The sequence below is a fragment of the Cucurbita maxima genome, unplaced genomic scaffold, assembly GCF_002738345.1.
Source record: "Cucurbita maxima cultivar Rimu unplaced genomic scaffold, Cmax_1.0 Cma_Scf00018, whole genome shotgun sequence".
Taxonomy (NCBI): Eukaryota; Viridiplantae; Streptophyta; class Magnoliopsida; order Cucurbitales; family Cucurbitaceae; genus Cucurbita; species Cucurbita maxima.
The window spans coordinates 5,883-25,092 of record NW_019272034.1 but is presented as its reverse complement, the minus strand read 5'-3'; the positions used below and the strand labels follow the sequence as shown (position 1 = coordinate 25,092).

Sequence of the window (19,210 nt, the reverse complement as noted above, 5' to 3'; positions counted from 1 at the left end):
TTTTTTTTTTTTTTTTTTTTTTTTTTTTTTTAACTAAGTCACAGTTATCATAATGGCTAAAATAATATATGGAACTTAATGAGCAGATCATCCGCAAAGATGTTACTAGAATCTAGCTGCAAAACATTTCGTTCCCTCTGCATGAACCTACTAGAACTGAAAACGAGGCAAGATTCTCACAAGATCAATGGTGCCATATCCAGCAAATACATATAGAAGATTCTTGATCTGTATTGCAGCACCATCCAAGCGAGGCACAGGAGCAGTTTCCATCTTCTTCCACGTTAACCCTGGAGCTGGCAGATCAGCAAAGGTTGCTGACAGGGTTCTCCCAGGATTAGTGTCTTTACCACCTTTAGCAGCCTCTCCCTGCAATAACCATAGAATGTAGCCGTTAACTGCTTAAAAAGAGAACTCAGATTGTTCGAACTTTTGTATGGTTTGATATTCTCAAAATAGGAAAGTAAACTGAAAGAGTACCCAAAACATTGCAGACTTATTCCACCATCACGGCAGTAATACTTGCTCTCTCAAATTGTCGTATAATCCAAGAATAAGCATTCTAATTCTATTTCTTCCCAGATTTTTCACATTGAATAATGGAGACAGCCCAACTAAATTATGGGTATAAAATGGTCTACAATGAAAAAGTGAACCCACCTGAGTGAATAGGAGTTCACTCAAATCCTAAATAAACAAAAGAGCGTAGCATCAAATTGAAGCAGGGAAATGTTAAGATTGACGAAAGATAATACAAATCGGGAAAGAAGAGGCAATGCCGCGGCTAATGCTAATCCTTCACATATGGTACAAAAGAGACAGCTTTTCAAGTTATACACAAATCAATATCCAAAACCTTTGAACGTTAAGTAAATTGCAGAAATCAATGGACAAGAGTGAAGCTGACCTTGTTGAGATTTCCATGATCTGGCTTTCTGGGCATCGTTATGCTGCTATCGGAATGGTAAGGAGGAGCCCAATTGGATGCGATAGATAATGAATAGGAAAAGCGCGAAGAGGAAGCCCACATAAAGTCGGCCATGAGAGCAAATCCAAGAAGCCCCAAGCATATTAGCACCAACTTCACTGATACGTGCTTCGACGACGGCCTCGCCATCTCTCATGCGATCGAACCCCAATTGTGCAGAGGGCAAATGTGAAAGCCGATTTCAAGATCTGTGAAACCGAGGATTTGTATGTGTATGGGGCAGCCCCGCCCTCAGTCTCGTCTGTAATCACATTTACACTGCAATTGCTTAATGGATCTCTTATAGATCATTTTCAGAAATTATCTAATATTTATGTCCCTCCGTTTTATTCCTATTTATAAATATTTGTGACAATGTTTTTACTCCCACCGAGTAGAAGCCGCAGGGAACAAGCTTTCCACCCACCAAAGAGGGAAAATATCCTTCCATTTCTTTTGTGTTGGGCATAGTACCAAAGGATCTTCCACCCCAATTTTGTGTTTAATTCAATCTCCTCCCTCCCCAACCCCAATGAATGTGAGATTTTCACCAAAATATAGGCAAAGGAGATGCAAGTGACAAGTTTCTATTACGCCCTTAAGCTTTCAAATGAGTTTTAATTATGCTCTCGTAATTTCAAAAGTGAATACTAAGGTAACACTTGCCTTCTATTTAAAATAAGAGGTCAATTTTCTTAAATACACAAAGCACCAAGCCCATTCCCTATTACAAGAAGCTTTCTTATGCCCTTTCCCTACACCAAAAACATGGAAAAGAAACTCTCGAAAACTGTACACCCAAACCAAAAACACCACCACCACCCCATACATCCATCTTAAACCATCGGAATCTCTGTCAATTCATCATCAATCCTAACCTACCTACCTACCAACAACATCAACATCAACAAAGCAAATATTAAATGAGGAAAGACAATTCCTTCGAGTCAAACGAGTTCGTGTTCGAGATGCTAAACAGGTATCACATCGTTCTTCGACGCGTCTTCACATTGCAAAACAATGCCTTCAATACTAGGTGGAAAAATACACTTGCTCCATTCACACCCAATTGCAATTGGATCGGGCGGAGGGACAATCATCAGCACATTTTCATTTCTCTGAACAACTCCCATTACACTAACAGTGCTTCCTTCCTTGATATGCCTGCACATATAATAAAACAGTAAGACCTGCCACATTATCTTTCTTAGATGGATGATGCAATGTGCTAATTCAAAAGCGCTCATAAGTTCACTATGTTGGTTACCCTTCTCTTAAACGCATTACTCGACCATCACTTGAAAGATTTCGTTCTCCTAACCACCTAATGAAATCTGGCGACAATTCTTCGTTTACTGGATTAACATCAATAACAATTGGATCATCAACATAAGGAGTCACTCGCGCGCCATAACCAGTCTTAACCAATGCTCTTAATCCAGATTGAAAATCAGAGATGTAGAAGTCAACCACATGTCTCTGTGAGTAACAGCAAGAAGTTCAGCTATAAGTGGCCTCAATAATAAAATTGAACATTCAAATCAAGCGACAAATAGCTGAAGATACATACAGACCACTTCAACCTTCAAGAATAAAAGATTTGGTCCGTATCTTGTATTTATGATATTGATTCATTAATTATCATGTAAACTCCAACTGAATTTGTGAATCATAGCTTTTAATGGAAAAGGAGTTCAATACTCATAAGTTTGTAAGAAAAACTATATGATCAAATGAACCATAATATGTCATAATTCTCAACCCCTCACGACACACAAAACAGAGACCAAAAACCAGAACAAAGAGAGAGTAGCAGACAATAAATTTACTTCAAGGATTAATCAACTATAACCATAAATTGAGTCTTCAGTCACTCACTTCTAGTGATCTGAGCCCCCAAGTAAAACGGCGATGTGTAGGATTGGCAGCTTTGGAGCTCCACGCACGATACTCGTATAAACTCGTTGATGTATAAACACATCTAGGAACTTTTTGGAAGGACGACTCAAGAGGCATGTTACCGCAGGTAACCACCTTTAAAACAGGACCAATACAAATTACAATTTACAAATAAAGCGATATAATGATAACAAGATGAAGAAAGAGGTTTTTTTTTTTCTTTTTTCTATTTGAGAAATTGCAACATTTCATTCCTTACAATAAAATAGTCAATGGGCATCGATATGTGATCAGCCTCCAGTATATTAGACAATGGGCGTAGATAAGATACCACTAACCATTGAATGCATCAGAACTATCAGAAGATGATAACAGCCAAAAATCTCCCTTCCCAATGCACACAGCTAATAGAATTTTTTTTTTTTTTGAAAGAAAAATCAAAGTATCTGTAAGTGAACTTTTAAAATAATTAACTAGACAAAGTCCAGTAAGTTGTTTCCCCACACAGGTAGTCATGTCATGAAAAATAAATAGTATCTTTAATGATAAACTGCGTATGAATCTAAATGGGGAGACGAACATTTATCAGTTCTCTCTAATGTAATGCCTCTCTAACCATCTCTTGGAGACAATATCCAACACATACTAACTATGCTCATACACTTCTATTTAGTAATTCCCATGGATTATCAAATATAACTAGAAAATCTGGGTTGCCAAAATTATAACATTTGCTGATTAAAACATGCAACCGACTATGAGGTGCAGAAATACACAGTCGCGACACAATCAATAGAATCCTAAGAGAAGAAAGCCAAACACGGGGGTAAACTGAGGATTTCAAATGGACAAAACAGACAATTGAAATGAAACTTAATTATAACAAAGACCAGGCTAAGGAAAAAAACTATTAGCTTCTTGATCTCATCAATTCTATCTACATCCTTTGGCTTAGTACGTTTTACTAATATCAAGAAACATACTTACCCCAGAGACCTTCACAAATTGTCCATTCTTTGCAGTTCTAAGTTCGGAATCTGGATAGCGAGAAATGAAACCCATGTGCGCTCTTCTTCCCCAGTAAGTATTCCAAATGAAAAGTGTACAAACAGCACCAAAAAGAATCACAACCACAATGAGGAGGATCGCGCTATGGACAGCCCCAAGAATAAAGCCCCCGGCAATAAAGCCCATCACAAATAGAAGAATTAATGACCATAATACTATTTTTGGGAAGTTCTTTGCAAATGAATAATCATCATCATAAGTAAGAGTAGTCACAGAATGACTGTGAGCTGCAGAACCCTGTAATTTCAAGGATCCTACTGATTCTAAAGGACCAGAAACCTTCCGTGGAGCTCCAGACGAATTTAGAGGGCCAGAAGAAATGGGTCCTGATGTGATAAGGCCCGTTGCAGGTAGTGCAGGAGGAAGAGGCCCAGAGTTTTGACGACCAGTAGGTGTTACTCCACAAGACTGTGGACCAGACAACTTCTTTACAGGTTCCCCATGCTTGCTCAGAGGTCCAGAATTTGATTTCTGTAGTGAAGCTGAACCAGAAATGCCTTGAGAAGATAAAGAACCTGAAGTGGTGTACATGGTGCGAGCTGTAGCATTAGGCATGATAGGTCCAGAATGGGATGCAACACCTCCGAAAGATCCAGACCTCAAGTTGCCAGCAGTTATAGGTCCTGACTTCTTGGTCTTGGAGCCATCCACAGGAATATCAAACATTTTCCCTAGCTCTCCTGATTTCTTAATATCTCCACCAGTATAGGGCATGGCCACAGAGCTCATAATTGGGGTTTTCTCCTTAGGCTGCTCAGGCCTCCCTGATACGTAGAGGCCATTGCTAAGCTGATGAGATGGTATTCTAGAACTCATCTTGCCTCTTCAAAATAATCCACAGGAATTAACACAACGGAAATATCAGCAGCCGACGTAATACTCAAGTCTCTCCTGAAGACCAAAACTTTCAATCAATTTTAATCAAAACATTAAACACGAGCCAGACACAGAAACATGTGCCAGGTAATGAAAACAAATAAGTCTCAAAAGCTGGATAAGAGCCAGAGATGATAAGTTTATCGTGAATATGAGAGCATAAAACATGGATAGGCATAGGACTGCATTGATAAATTGGTTCAGAATTAGAATTGATTGGCCCCAAATAAATAGATGATTAGGAGAGAAAAAGAGGTCTAGCTGCATAATAATTCACCATATTTAACATTAAACTAAATTTAAACACACATTTTTCTCTGATAAGTGGAGAAATGCAGGGCAGGATCAAGCAGGTGATTGCCATATGAGAAAGAAACAACTATGACTGCCAGTAAACTCGGGGAAACAGCAACACAAATTAATTAAGATATGAAAAGTGAGTTGATCACCGTGTTAAAGAAATGATTAAATTGCTGGAAAATATCCACGCTAAAGTACATCTAGAAAAGTGAATAATAATGAATGACAAGGTACAAAAAGAAGCGATGGGTAAGGGGTAAAAAACACACAGATAGTATCCACACACAACCAATTTCATAGAACCTTTGTTGGTATAGTATCAACAAGCAGAAATTAGCTTCTAATACAATCATTAAATCATTAAAAGCCCCCGAATCAAGCTGATAGGCAGAAGTGATGATGAAAAAATGTTTGGAGTTGAGGAGTTGGGTGATGTGCAGGAAACCAGACGATGTGAAAGGGGCAGAAATGAAAAGAAATCCTAGGAACAACAGTTGATTACATGAATGTCTCCTCAATAGAATAGCTTCACCGTAAAAACTAAATACTTGAGTTTTACCCTTTATACAAAGGGAGGAAAAACACCAGAAGAAAATAACCGAAATTATGAAGTTAAAGGGTTATGGGGAAATAACAGATTAAATGTCGCATTATTGCGTACTGAAATTGAAGACGGCGCTAGGATCTGTAAGAATACTAAGACATTTAAAAGATTCAGGCATAGAAGCTTGAGATTATAATCAATTGAACAATTAATGTTTAAAAAAAAAAAAAAAAAAAAAAAAAAAAAAAACCTCCCACCAGCTAAGCAGAAAAGCATAGGAACAGCCAAGGAATACATACCCACGTCCCCATTCAAAGAAACATAAGTGAAATGGAGAAGATCTAGGAGCGAGGAGGAATTAGAAAGTTTAGTAGTAGAGAAGAAATGAAGTGAAAAGGGGAGAATGAAGATAGGAGAGGGGGGAAAACGCCATTTTGAGCACTTACCAGTAGGAAAAGCAGTGACAGCAGGTGTAATAGCAGATGGATTAGGAGACATAATGTGCCGAAAATAGAAACTTCCAAAACCAATCCAAATCCAAATCTCAGTTTCAATCCCAATTCCTCTCTCTAAGAATGCGTCTCAAAGACGGTTCCCTTCCCTCTCTCGCTATCTGACTTCCGTCGCTCTCCCTCTCCCTCTCCCTCCTCTCCCTCTCCCTCTCCCTCTCCCTCTCCCTCTGGGTTTTGTCAAAAAGAAAAAAGAAAAAGAAAAAAAAATTGATTCTGTAACTACTGATAACCATCGGTATTCAGTGTCTCTAAAATCCGACGAAATAAAGTAATTATATTTTGGTATTTATAACTAAGGACAATTGGGAATTTCATGTACAAATATCATTGGTTCCCCAACTTTCCCATATTTGGCATTGTTTCATTTCATCTCAGTTTTTGCAACTTATTCCTACCTCCTTTTTTAAGCTCCTTTAGTTTCCGTTCTCCAGGTTAGAATTATATCAGGAGACTTTATATCAGTTCCTTTACAGCCATTTTTCTTTTTTTCAACATTCCCATCCTCTTTTTCTTTTTCCTTCTTCATTCTATGAACTCCCAAAGATCTTACATAAAATTAACTCATATCTCTTTAAATTCAGTATGAACAACTACGTGTGATGGTGCCGATGCAAATACTTCCATATGTCCTGTACATGGCTTTGCCTTTTACTGCTGCACAGTTGATTCAGCAACACCCTTCCACCCTTCTTATCCTGCTGTAGACTAACACTTTCTAACTTGGAATACACTATAAAGCAAATGCCAACCACAAGTTGCAAAATAGAAGAAGGGAGAAGCCATGTTATATCTGACACCAAAAATACTTGCATTTCTTCTTCATATAATACTTGCTACTACCAGTCAGCTCAAGATTTGAAGTTCTTCTTCTTCATAACAAATTAAACCCAACAATGTAATTTCAAGCTCTAGAAACATAAAAGAAGGAATATGAATACAAACTATACATCAAGCCAAGAAGAGAAGAGTGAAGTCTTCTTTGGTTGTTCAGTGGATGCACCCTGATCATCAAAATATCGTTATAATAACCGCAATACCTCAACAACTTTCTTATGCACATATAACTAACTACACAGGAATCACATCAATTTTTGATGAGTCCTCGCATCTGAGGCCGATACCATCAAGGCTAGCTGGAAATATTAATTTGCTCCACTGGCATCCAGTGGTCAATGGTTCTGGCGGGGGGACGATCATAAGCACATTCTCATTTCTCTGAACCACTCCCATCACACTAACAGTGCTACCCTCCTTTATGTACCTACATTTTATATCATTTCACATTTAACAATACTACTTCCAACCATCAAACTGGAACTGAATTCTTCTCTGAATTGTAAGAGAACAACAAAAGTTGCTTACCCTTCTTTTAATCGCATTACGCGATCATCACTTGAAAGATTCCTCCTTCCCAGCCATCGGACAAACTCTGGAGATAAGTCTTTGTTTGATGGATTTACGTCAACAACAAAAGAGTCGTCAACATATGGGGTCACCCTAGAACCATATCCCGTCTTAACCAATGCTCTCAATCCCGACTGGAAATCAGAGATGTAAAAGTCTACCACATGTCTCTATGAAAGAAAAACATGAGCACAACATTAGTTTATGAATATAGGTATTGAATATCAATTATAGAACAGACTTACAAAATTAGGGTATTATCATTCATACAATATCAAAGCACTTCTAAAATTAGTAATTTCTTGCTTTTAGAGATGGCATGAAGATGAGAGAACAGAAAGAGGAAACCTGAATACCTTTCAAATATCCTCTCACATCTGAAACGTACAGAAAAATATGTTTCTTACAGTAATGTTCAATAAATGTGCACGAATATGTCCTCATATGCAAGTGAGCACTGCCGTCTCCAGCAAATCAAGATTCAATCATGGTGGGAATTCCTTAACTAGCTATTGCCATACTTCCGGGAAATTTTATGAAGCTCCTTGCTCAAAACCTCCAAACACGACTCGCCCAAAACATACTCGTTATATCTGCTGTCTATTTTTCTTAATCAAAATTGGATGCTTATTAACAGGAAAGGGGAAAGAGTTCTTGTAGTTTTTTACTTAATGGCAACAATGGACTTCAATTTTAAGAAATCTGGGAATGAAGAGAGAAAAGTCAACAACCAATTGTATTCCATCACCTCATGGATACATTACCTCCGATGATCTCAGTCCCCATGTGAATCGACGATGTCCAGGATTTGCTGGTTTTGAACCCCACCCTCGATACTCATATAGACTTGTAGATGTATAGACACATCTAGGAACCTTACGGAAGGATGACTCAAGAGGCACATTGCCACATGTAACAACCTGCAGAGTTTAAGGAGTATTGTGACATCAATAATATATTCCCTTTTACGAAGTACAACAAAATATCATAAAAATAAAACAAAAAATGATTAAATTTGGGAGTTTGGGTAGTATTTATAGTAGATTATTGCCCAAAATTCACATTTCAACAGGAAGTACGCCTACTCTATAGTTCACTAAAACCATATTTATTGATAGTTAAATTAATCAAAAGCCAGACAAATGGTTATGTGCATTTCATTTCATTCAATATCTTATAAAATATCCAACACCATCAAGAGTGGTAGTTAGGTATTGTCACCACAATCAAAGAGTAGTTTGTTAGGCAACATACCCCAGAAACTTTGACATATTGCCCATTTTTTGCGGTTCGGAGTTCAGCATCGGGATACTGAGAAATGAAACCGATAAGAGCTCTCTTTCCGAAACAGGTGTTCCAGGTAAATATTGCAGCAACTACTCCAAAGAGTAGAATTATAACAATGAGAAGAACAGGATTGTGGACTGCAGCAAGAATAAAACTACCAGCAATGAGCCCCATAACAAATATGAGAATCACAGACCAGAGTATTAATTTTGGGAAGCTCTTTCCAAAAGAATATTCATCATCTGGGCTAAGGGTAGTCACAGCCGGATTTTGTGCTATCAAAGAACCATTTATTTTCATCGAATTCATTGATTCCAAAGGACCAGACGTTTTTTTAGGTGCCCCAGATGAGTTTAACGGACCAGAAGAAATGGGGCCAGATGTGATGAGTCCAGTAGCAGGAAGAACTGGAGGAATAGGTCCAGAATTTTGGCGTGTCACTCCACCAGATTGAGGGCCAGATACTTTCTTTACAGGCTCTCCATGTTTATTAAGTGGCCCAGAAGTAGACTTCTTGAATGAGGTTGAGCTAGTCATCATGCCAGAAGAAATAGGACCAGAGGTGGTATAACCCGCCCGGGGGGCTGCATTTGGCATGATGGGTCCTGAATGAGTCCCAGCACCTCCAAAGGAACCAGTCCTTGTAGGAGCAACATTGAGGGGCCCAGACTTCCTAGATTTAGAGCCCTCCATAGGAATATCAAACATCTTTCCCAGTTCTCCCGACTTCTTAATATCGCCACCAGTGTAGGGCATTGCCACTGAACTCATTGTTGGAGCCTTTTCTTTGTGCTGCTCTGGCCTCCCCGAGACGAAGAGGCCATTGCTAAGTTGATGAGATGGGAATCTGGAACCCATCAAATCAGTTCAGAGAATCTCAAGTGGACCAAAGCAAGCTAAGAAGGCAACTATTAGAAGGCCAAATAGAAGTCCCGGTGTCCTACAAGAATAAAACAATAGCATAAGAAAGAGAGAGAAGGGCAGGAGAACAATTTCAATTTACACCCAATCACAGGGCCAGAAATGCAGTAAGCAGATGGAATTCCAGTATTTATAGGTAGAAAGTGTATTCAATCTTCATTTCACTAAGAAAAAATGAAACCTTACCAGAATATATTTGTACATCAAGAATTGGAGAAACAAGATAAAATAAATGCTTAAAACAAGACTAGACAGTTGGTGACTAAAAAAAGCAATAGAAAAGAGTGAATTGGTAGGAGATCCAGTTTCAACTTTGTTTGGACTGAGAATTTAAGTATTTGAAATGTCGGAGAACAAAAGAAAACTCAGCTTCAAATACATTGTCCTAGATCGAGATAGGCAAAATTTAATCCGCCACAAGGTTATCCACACTGAACGCAGACTTGTAAGACTACATCTTTTCCTTATCAAACATCTTCCATGATGACAAACCTCAAACGACTTCAAATCTAGGAGTGTAAGGAGATGATAGATCCATAGGTAAAAGAGAAAATTAGAAAAAATAATGAAATAAAGGTGGACCGACCACATTCTTCAAATTGATGAAGTCCAGAGTTGAAATCAAAGAAACAAAGTAAAACCATGGTATCCCTGTGTGCAGGAACGTGAAAAATGGTGGATTCCAGAGCGGAGGGCAATTAAAGAAGGAATCCAAAAGTAACCCATTTCTGATTAACCCCATCTACAGTCAAAACTCAACTGAAAATGATGAAATTCGAAATCTCAGATCACAGAATCATCAAGCAGTGGTAGGAAAGCGGGGAAAATGGGAAAGATCTAAAAAGAGAAGTAGAAATAGAAAGGCGGATAAGGGGTGGATGATTGATTAAGAGTAGAAAGTACCTGTAAGGCGAAGGAGAACGAGACAGAAAAGTCAGTGAGTGAATCAAACGTATCGATGGAAGTAATGGCGCTGGTAATTCAGATGGGAAGGCAAGACGACTGAGATCCCATTTCCATAGCAGAGGATGATCTCTCGCTCCCTCTCTCTCTCTGAGCGTGAGTTTGAGTTGTGAGTATGTATAAAAAGAATTTCTCTCTCTTCAAAGAGCCGCAACAACTGGTAGGTTGTCTGGCCCGGCAAAAACCACCAAACGGAGTATAAAGGTGAAGCAAAACAACAATCCTGGTTTAACTATTCAGCTCGGAGGACACATCCCACCTCTCGCTTTCTCTCTCTTTCTTCTCGATTCAGCATATTTTATTTGATTTTGTTGGTTTGGCACTGGTGTAATCTTTCATTATCCTTTTTTTTTTAAGAAAAAAAATCTTTTTTTCTTGGTGAAGAAGTTGAAAATTTACCAAACTCACACAAATCAAATAATTATGGCAACAATTTTAACCAAATTCATGGAATGGTATTTTGCACATATAAGAAAGTAGAATGACATAAATGAAATTGGATCTTGATTCTAAATTAAAGAGAGAGGAAGAAGGAGAATGGAGGGGCAAGGAGTGTACGTCATCATATGTAGACAAACAGTAATGACCTTTACACGGTATCTATATAGCTGTAAGGAATGGATGCGTATAATATATGTAACACCCAGGTAAGAATAAAACTTCAATTTATCATTTTCTAATATGAAACCCAAAGCTTCACCGTCTATGCTTGCTTCCTCTTCAGTCTTCACTCTCACTTTGGATATTATTTCTCAATCTTCCAACCCACTCATCCTAAACCAGATCCCACATTTCTCTCTAAAAGAAACAAAAACAAGAACAATGGCCTCCTTGTCCTGGGCTCGGTCCGTTCCAGTCGGCCGGCTCCCTGTTCTGGGACCGCCCCAGCAGATATCTCCACACGCCTTTGACGGTGGTGGCGGCAGGGATGGCCAAGTGGGGTTTTGATGGTTAGGGTTTTGCTTAGTTGGTTTCCCAGTCACCCACTCTCTGCAATTCGTGATCTCTGCGATCCATACTTGAACCTGTTCCGGAATATAATTCCTCCAATATTCGATACCCTGGATGTTACCCCGCTTTTGGCTTTTGCGGTTCTGGGCACCCTAGGGTCAATTCTGAACAATAGCAGGGGCGGCATGTATTGAAGGAGACTGACTACAAGTGGGTTTGTATGGTTGGTTGGTTAGTGGCGGAATTTAGGAAGAGTATGCTATAATAATTCATTTAATAGAAACTTGGATTTGAGTTTAGGTTTTTGGTACTTTATACTGTAATACCGTAATTTGGTTAATTTAATAGAAAAATGTTGATTGTTGGGATGCCAGAACAAGTCCTCCATCTTTCAACGCATCTGGCATTTGATTATTGTGTACAGGTGGATTCTGGGTGTATCCATACATATTCTGGTATGGAGAACCATTGAGATGAGTTTATCAATGCGAAGAAAGTATTTATGGTATGAATATTTATCATTTCACCTTCAAATGAAGTTGGCTTTGATAAACTATTATTACTATAAGAAATATGTTTACCTCCCAACAGGTGGAAGGTTCAAATAGATGATGGAGCATGAGATGAAAAAGGAGGAGAGTTGGGTTGGCTCCAAAGCCCAAAGCATGGACACGTGTAGGGAAATAGCAGATACACTGTCCACCTGGAAGTCCTTGGGGAACTTTCAACATATAATATAATATAATGTGTATATATATTAGTGTAGTGATAAGGCGTAAGGCGTAAGGGGTTTGGTGTATCAACTAAATTAGCAGTTCGTAGAGAGACTATTGAAGATGAAGAAGAAGGGTGGTTTTGTTTTGGTGTTAGTGTTATGGATGGTGGTGGTGGTTGGCGTTGGCAAGGCCGACGAGGAAGCACCAAACAATATCGAAGAAACAGTAGGTAGGGTAATATCGGCATCGGCAGCATCCTCTCCTCCGCCTCCCAACTCCTATTGGGAGGAGGTTCGAAAAGTGGTCAATAGAGCCGTCACCTGCCTCTTCCCCCCAAAAATAGAGTCAGTATATTCATATGCATATTTGGTTTCCTTTGCTTTACCTGCTTGTTTCTTACACATAATACGCGGCATGGTTGGGTCTCAGCTTCCGACCAGGAAAACCGGTGGAAGATGGACAAGTGAACGGGAATGTGAATATGAAGGAATCCATTACCAAGAGCTTCCACACAACCAAACAAATGGTGGAGGATTCTGCCAAGGCTGCCGCTCAAACGCTCCGACCACAAACAGATTCAGAACTCTAGAATCTTGGTAATTTCTTCTCTTTTTTTCTTTCTTCCTTTTTTGTGCTCAAGTTACTTTCTTTCCTTTTACTCCCAACTTAAGGATTCATTCATACTCCGTTAAACATATATTATGATACGTTGTTTGTTTCTTCTTCTTTGAAATTGAAGGATTAGCTTCTAATCTCCAATTCTTTCCCTTTTTCTCCGCAAAAGCCAAACCGACCTCTTTCCTTCCTTGTGAAACATCTTCATATACGAATGCTGAAAGACTAGAGCTTAGTAATACCTAGACTGCCTAAAAGAACCCAAGAGGTAAGGATCACACACATTATTAGGAGTATGGACGCATAGCTGTCTTAACCTTGAAGCATCTTGGATAACTCAATAGCTAACAGAGAAATTACAGTTTAATTTACTAATTTGAATCATTCACAAAGAAATACAAATCCAAAAGGATATGTGAAATGGCCTTCAGGGGTAAGGGGGAGCCTGGCGGGACGGGAAGCAATTTCCTCGTCATCACGTAGAATGCCCATTTACACCAGGAAGTCTGTGTGCCCAACCAAGAAGCGACTCCTTATTTGTTCAAACAGACCGCTATAGTAAATGAGGAGGGAACAGACTCTTCTTGCTAGGTATCTTGCGAAATTTTATAAACAATTTGCCTTGTTTGATCAACTCAAAGGTATACCCGCCAAATCAATCAAAACCTGTAAAGATTACGGGGTCAAAAAAATGTAAAACCTCCAGGATTCTTGCAGTATAATTGTAAATTGAATTCTGAAGTTACAAAACCAATATTATGGCCAGACAACATTACCCAAATGCTAATTCTCCAGTGAGATATAAAAAGATGAGGAATTTATACACTACAGAGTTCCTTACATCAAGTAGAGTTCACGAAGTTCCAGATTAATACAGGCCTAACATCCTTAGCTCCATAACATGTCTGGGGTCTAGTTCAGGAACACTTTTGTTATGTTCTCGATCTTCGACTATATACTCCTGAAATATATAAAGTTTTTCTTTTAGTACAAAGAATAGGAGATGGGACATTTGAACCATCAATCTCAGGTGGAATACATGCTAACCGCTGTAAGCTCAACTTTGACATAAAACTCTTAACGGGGGGAGGACAATTTTACAATATTCTGATCTTAAATCGTTACTGGACCTTTGTCAGTTCTTGCTTAGCAAGGACATGGTAGTGGCGTTCATTTATCCTCTGCCCGCATATAATCGCTATGAAGAATCCATAGAGTAATCCAACCAAGATGATAGCCAGGACTGTAGAAGGAAATTATAGAACGAAGCATTTAAAAGTCGGATAGTAGAGCAACTACGTTTTCTTAAGCCGGTGTGCTTGATTTCATTCAAGGATTCATCCAACAGCAAGTTCTAGGTTCTTCTTATCAAAAGAAACCAAAAAACTGTGGGAAAATACAATACATATATAAGAAAGACTTAAAAGTAAGGAGTTAGTCGGCAGCCTCAGTATACCAGCCATGGCGTAGAACCCATATGGGTGTTCTTCGTAACCAAACATTTCCCTTAGTTCCTCCCCGTAGAATTTGTACACCAACACCCCCAAGAATGCCACAATCTGTTTAAAGCATGGTGAAGATCTCTCTAGAAAAATCAATCATAACAATGAAATGGGTTTATATGATACTAATAAGGAAGAAAATTTAGCCAAAACTCAGAATCAAACTCCTCGACTTAAAAGTGAATGAACCCAGAATAGTTGAAAATATAATTACAAGAATCTACCAGCTGAACAATGATGAAAATGAACGCATGGTCTCTAGCAACGAGAAACTGAAACTTCAGTCTTAACCACCAGCGATCAGTAGGGACATTTGCACGTATCATGAACATAGCTCTGCACTCTGTACAATGAGCAAAAGCAAAGCCCTCCTGACAGAATTACTGAAATGGATTAGAAGCCAAAAACCTTGAAAACTTCATTATCGAACACCCACTTGTTTGGAACGTCTATGAAAGCAGATGCATTAGATTGGTAATGAAAGTCCTCCTGCTAGCAGATATTGTCTGCTTTGACATGTTACGTATTGCTATTCCAATGTTAGATCTCATAATCCACCATTCTTGGAGGCCCAGCGTCTTTGTTGGCACATCGTTTGAGCCATTTAAATACTATTTGTAACCGTCCAAGCCCACTATTAGTAGATATTGTTTGCTTCGGCCGGTTATGTATCGCTGTCAGCCTCACGATTTTAAAACGGAGATGTTTTCACACTCTTATAAGTAATGTTTCGTTTCTCTCTCCAACCGATGCAGACTCTAACCAACTATGAGATCTCACATTGGTTGAAGTGGGAAACGAAACATTCCTTATAAGGATGTGAAAACTTCTCCCTAGTAGGCGCATTTTAAAATCGCGGGGTTGACGACGATACGTAATGGGCCAAAACTGACAATATTTGATAGCAGTGGGCTTAAGTTGTTACAAATGGTATTAGGGCCAGTTACCAGGTAGTGTGCCATAAGGACGCTTGGTTCCTAAGGGGGTGGTGGATCGTGAGATCCCACATTGGTTGAAGAGGGAAACGAAGCATTCCTAATAAGAGAGTAGAACTTCCTAGTAGGTGCATTTTAAAATCGTGAGACTGACGATGATATATCACGGAGCATAATGGACAATATCTACTAGCGGTGAAGGGAATGACAATTAAGAATAGAGAGATTCGGGAAAACGGACCTTTGTGGACCTCCAATTATCAAGACATAATCTATGGACATACTTCTGAGTGCCTTTGCAGTGGCATGGCGCGATTAAATCTTCTCCTGAAAGAAAATTCAGGAGATCGAAGCTTCAGAAGAAAAGAAAACAAAATATGTAGTGACAATCTTAACTCACTGAAGAAAATATTTTTATTTGTTAAAAAAAATGTGACAAACACCGTCTTAACTGATGTTGATGAAAATTGCGTTGCATATTGAACAAAAAAAAAAAAAAAGAATGTTAAAAACCTCCGGTGTCAAGGCATATCCGACATTGCAGTAGGTCTGCGTTCACCAGGTGACAAGTTTCATCAACGTTAAGATTGTGTAAATCATCTTCCGTAACGGAGCTCTCTCTCCCTATGACAATAATCTCATTTGGGGATGACGATTCCACAGATTGTGGCTGAAAATCCAATTGACTTAAAATGTGTGCATTTTCATCATTATTTGGTGCCAGTTGCATTGTGTGGAGCCTACCTCTTGAATCAGACTTGTAAAGTCATCGCTTGAGCTACTGCTCAGGTTGATCATTTACATGAAAATTAACGAACCTGCATAATTGTGGAAATCAGAGTAATCAAGTTTGCACGAAATTATCCACATAGAAGATCAAAGATATACAGTTAACTGTAGGATAATATCATTGTCTTTCGTAACTGGCAATGACAATTTCTTTATATACCAAATCTAGGTGGAGGTTACCTTATATGTAACCTTAATTCTTTATTTTAGTAATAAGGAATGTACTTGGCCTCGGATAAAAGTTATCACTGCAAAACCTGTAGTGTGAATGTTGATACTTCATTATACTAGTGCTTGAGGTTGAGGTTACTTAGGGTGCCACAACCACAACTATTTATTGTAATTGGTTAGGGATAGAAGCAAGCTCCTGGCACCTAACCTACCCGTGAGAAATAGGTATAGCTTAGCTAGTACTTCCTAAGCACAAAGGTTGCTCTTAGTTGTAATTCCTGCTCCCTTATGTTGAAGCCTTGCCGGTTCATCAATTCTTCTGGCAGATAAGGGCGGGTGTAGAAATGCCTTGCCAGTGGCCACAACCTCTATATCTTCTTCATTAATGCAACTAAGAACTCATAGAATTTTCTGAATTCCAATGTAACTTATTCTTTTGGAGCTGATGTAACGAACTACCAAGCTTGCCAATTAGCCAATCTTATTCATCAATGCAGAAAGTACTCCAAATTTCTATCCTCAAATTAGGAACGGTTCATATATCCTCCATGGAGAACTAGACCAGAAGAGAAAAGGAAGGGGGCTCAAAGTAGACGCCTTCCAAGGATTTTTTAAGTGCCTTTATCCCCACTAAGCACCCACTCGAACAGATGAGGGGGTTTTAGGCTCAACCGGGAATCGTTAATGTGATGATCAGTGTATTTGAAATAAAGAAGAGGGAAAGTGACGACAGCTAGAAAATTAAAAAAAAATAATAATAATAAAGATAAGACGTTTTCAGCTGCCACCGCATACTATCACCATCGACAACACTGTCGGCGATAGAAGCGTGTTTGAAAGGAGAAAGAACTAAAGGGCTCCTCTAGACTTAGGATCCTAGGGCCCTTCCATGAGTCATAGTGACTCGAGGTGCAATTCGCGCAAGATTGACAAAGGAACCAGATATACGTTAAACATAGAACTAAGAGAGATAAAAAAACTCATCGGTTATGAACCCCAAAGGGGATTGGGTACTCCTTAAAGGAGGTATGCTGAGGGTTTATGCGGAGGGTTTAGTACATAGTTTTGTAGTTTGGATACCTTTAGGGACAATTACGAACACATAGCCTAAGCTTTCATGTATAGGAATGAGTCTAACAAGAGCTTACAAGTTGGTTGCCTAATGAGTATTTTATACTCATCTCATATTATTCTATATTTTTAGATGGAGCGTAAGCCACAGTCGATGGTGGGAGCATACGGAGTCGTGCGACTGCGGGAGGGGCCATAGATTGAGTCTCTTCCATCCATGTTACTTTTAATATTATTTTAATGTTATTCTCTTCAAAAACTTGTCAAATTTCCTTGACCCGAGTCCATGTGGTGATCCATGTGGAAAGTGGGTCGTTACAATTAAAGTCATTTAGCCCGCAAGACTTTGTTTGGGATTCTTAAATTCTCTTAACTTGAGTCCCTCAAGATACTCTGGCTTCCCCACCTAAGTCCCAATTTACCCAATTCACACTCCTACCCTCGTTGACCCCTTCCGATGGTAAATACCTTGTAAGCTTCTCTAAAGACTTAGAAACAGAATTGGGGGCTCTAAAAAGGGAAAAGAAGTAGACGGATAAAAACTAAATAGATAAAAGTAAATCTATACTCTTGTAAAAAAAAAAATCGGTTTATGGTCAATAGGGAAACCTAAATAAGACAAGGGGAAGTGCCAATCTCACAACCAAGTTGATGGGTCTAAAGTCCTTAACCTTGTTTGCCCTCACTTCTTCAAACAAAAGTCTGATTTAGAGAGTTATCCAAAATGCCTCATTCAAAGAACATCAGCACCCGCATCAAGTCCTCTTTTATGCCCACCCAATTGTCCTGAAAGAAGGCCGTGAGAACCCATTATCCTCCAAGGGCTCAATCTCATTCTCCTCCTTAACCAACATTCTCATCTCATCCTCCAAGGGGTCAATGAAATTCTTACTGCTTCTCCCGCTACCCACCCTATGGAAAAAGCATGGCTTTATGTTTCTAGCTTACAGTTTCCTTCTCTGCAACCTTAAGCATACACTGAGCTTCGAAATGGACGCTTAACTACATGAACATGTCCGAGAACAAAAGAAAACTTAAAAGAAAACTCAGCTTCAAATACATTCTCCTAGATCAAGATAGGCAGAATTTCATCTGTCACAAGGTTATCCACACTGAACGCAGACTTCTAGGACTACATCTTCTCCTTATCGAACATCCTCCATGATGACAACCCTCAAACGACTTCAAATCTAGGAGTGTAAGGAGATGATAGAATCATAGCTCAAAGAAAAAATTCAGAAAAAATAATGAAATAAAGGTCGACCACATTCTTCATACTGATGGAGTCCACAGTTGAAATCAAAGAAAAAAAAATGTAAAACCATGGTATCCCTCTGTAAAGGAGAGTTGGTGATCAATTCCAGAGCGGAGGGCAATTAAACAAAGAATCCAGAAGTAACCCATTTCTGATTAATCCCATCTACAGTCAAAAGTCATCTGAAAAGGATCAAATTGGAAAACCCAGATCATAAAATCATCACCCAGTGGTACGAAAACGGGGGAAAATGGAAAAGATCTAAAAAGACAATCAGAAATAGAAATGCGGATAAGGGGTGGATGATTGATTAAGAGTAGAAAGTACCTGTAAAGGGAAGGAGAGTGAGAGAAAAGTCAGTGACTGAATCAAAGGTATCGATGGAAGTAATGGCGCTAGTGATTCAGCTGGGAAGCCAAGACTGAGATCCCATTTCCATAGCAGAGGATGATCTCCCCCCCCCC

General features: G+C 39.0%; 4 protein-coding genes and 1 long non-coding RNA gene across 13 annotated transcripts in view; 1 reads left to right on the top strand and 4 right to left on the bottom strand.

Annotated features, from left to right (window-relative positions):
• The window catches only part of LOC111492848 (kelch repeat-containing protein At3g27220-like), a 4,515-nt gene extending 3,189 nt beyond the window's left edge, over positions 1-1,326 (bottom strand). The window contains exons 1-2 of the mRNA XM_023142331.1: positions 908-1,326; positions 181-369 (exon numbers count right to left, since the gene is read on the bottom strand). Of these exons, the coding sequence (XP_022998099.1) occupies positions 181-369; positions 908-1,117 (399 nt within the window). The 5' untranslated portion in view covers positions 1,118-1,326. The remainder of the gene's footprint in view (positions 1-180; positions 370-907) is intronic.
• A 287-nt stretch (positions 1,327-1,613) lies between these two features.
• Positions 1,614-6,211, bottom strand: LOC111493323 (uncharacterized membrane protein At1g16860-like). 3 transcript variants are annotated; one of them, XM_023142983.1, is made up of 5 exons: positions 6,101-6,211; positions 3,854-4,825; positions 2,846-3,001; positions 2,235-2,446; positions 1,614-2,131 (listed from the first exon to the last, which is right to left on the bottom strand). In XM_023142983.1, the coding sequence occupies exons 2-5, from the start codon at positions 4,748-4,750 to the stop codon at positions 1,939-1,941; spliced, it is 1,458 nt and encodes a 485-aa protein (XP_022998751.1). In that variant the 5' UTR covers positions 4,751-4,825; positions 6,101-6,211; the 3' UTR covers positions 1,614-1,938. The 3 variants fall into 3 exon arrangements, with proteins under 3 accessions (XP_022998751.1, XP_022998752.1, XP_022998753.1); XM_023142984.1 differs by lacking the exon at positions 6,101-6,211 and adding an exon at positions 5,954-6,092; XM_023142985.1 differs by lacking the exon at positions 2,846-3,001.
• Positions 6,212-6,955: 744 nt separating this feature from the next.
• On the bottom strand, positions 6,956-10,994 carry LOC111493324 (uncharacterized membrane protein At1g16860-like). Of its 2 annotated transcripts, XM_023142987.1 has the most exons (6): positions 10,682-10,994; positions 10,365-10,537; positions 8,825-9,797; positions 8,335-8,490; positions 7,529-7,740; positions 6,956-7,427 (listed from the first exon to the last, which is right to left on the bottom strand). In XM_023142987.1, the coding sequence occupies exons 3-6, from the start codon at positions 9,713-9,715 to the stop codon at positions 7,235-7,237; spliced, it is 1,452 nt and encodes a 483-aa protein (XP_022998755.1). In that variant the 5' UTR covers positions 9,716-9,797; positions 10,365-10,537; positions 10,682-10,994; the 3' UTR covers positions 6,956-7,234. The 2 variants fall into 2 exon arrangements, with proteins under 2 accessions (XP_022998755.1, XP_022998754.1); XM_023142986.1 differs by lacking the exon at positions 10,365-10,537.
• A 9-nt stretch (positions 10,995-11,003) lies between these two features.
• The window catches only part of LOC111493326, a 9,694-nt gene continuing 1,487 nt past the window's right edge, over positions 11,004-19,210 (top strand). The window contains exons 1-4 of one of the 3 annotated variants that reach the window (XR_002719991.1): positions 11,004-11,902; positions 12,117-12,197; positions 12,284-12,752; positions 12,838-13,167. This is a non-coding gene — a long non-coding RNA (uncharacterized LOC111493326). Of the gene's footprint in view, positions 12,198-12,283; positions 12,753-12,837; positions 13,168-19,210 lie in introns of those variants that run through there. The other 2 variants (XR_002719990.1, XR_002719989.1) reach the window with 2 other exon arrangements.
• The window catches only part of LOC111493325 (E3 ubiquitin-protein ligase MARCH8-like), a 6,963-nt gene continuing 1,084 nt past the window's right edge, over positions 13,332-19,210 (bottom strand). Inside the window, exons 2-10 of one of the 4 annotated variants that reach the window (XM_023142989.1) lie at positions 19,074-19,201; positions 16,205-16,278; positions 15,974-16,130; positions 15,702-15,787; positions 14,750-14,896; positions 14,480-14,582; positions 14,154-14,266; positions 13,865-13,984; positions 13,332-13,689 (exon numbers count right to left, since the gene is read on the bottom strand). In XM_023142989.1, the coding sequence (XP_022998757.1) occupies positions 13,892-13,984; positions 14,154-14,266; positions 14,480-14,582; positions 14,750-14,896; positions 15,702-15,787; positions 15,974-16,130; positions 16,205-16,258 (753 nt within the window). In that variant the 5' untranslated portion in view covers positions 16,259-16,278; positions 19,074-19,201 and the 3' untranslated portion in view covers positions 13,332-13,689; positions 13,865-13,891. Of the gene's footprint in view, positions 13,690-13,864; positions 13,985-14,062; positions 14,267-14,479; positions 14,583-14,749; positions 14,897-15,701; positions 15,788-15,973; positions 16,279-19,073; positions 19,202-19,210 lie in introns of those variants that run through there. The other 3 variants (XR_002719987.1, XM_023142988.1, XR_002719988.1) reach the window with 3 other exon arrangements.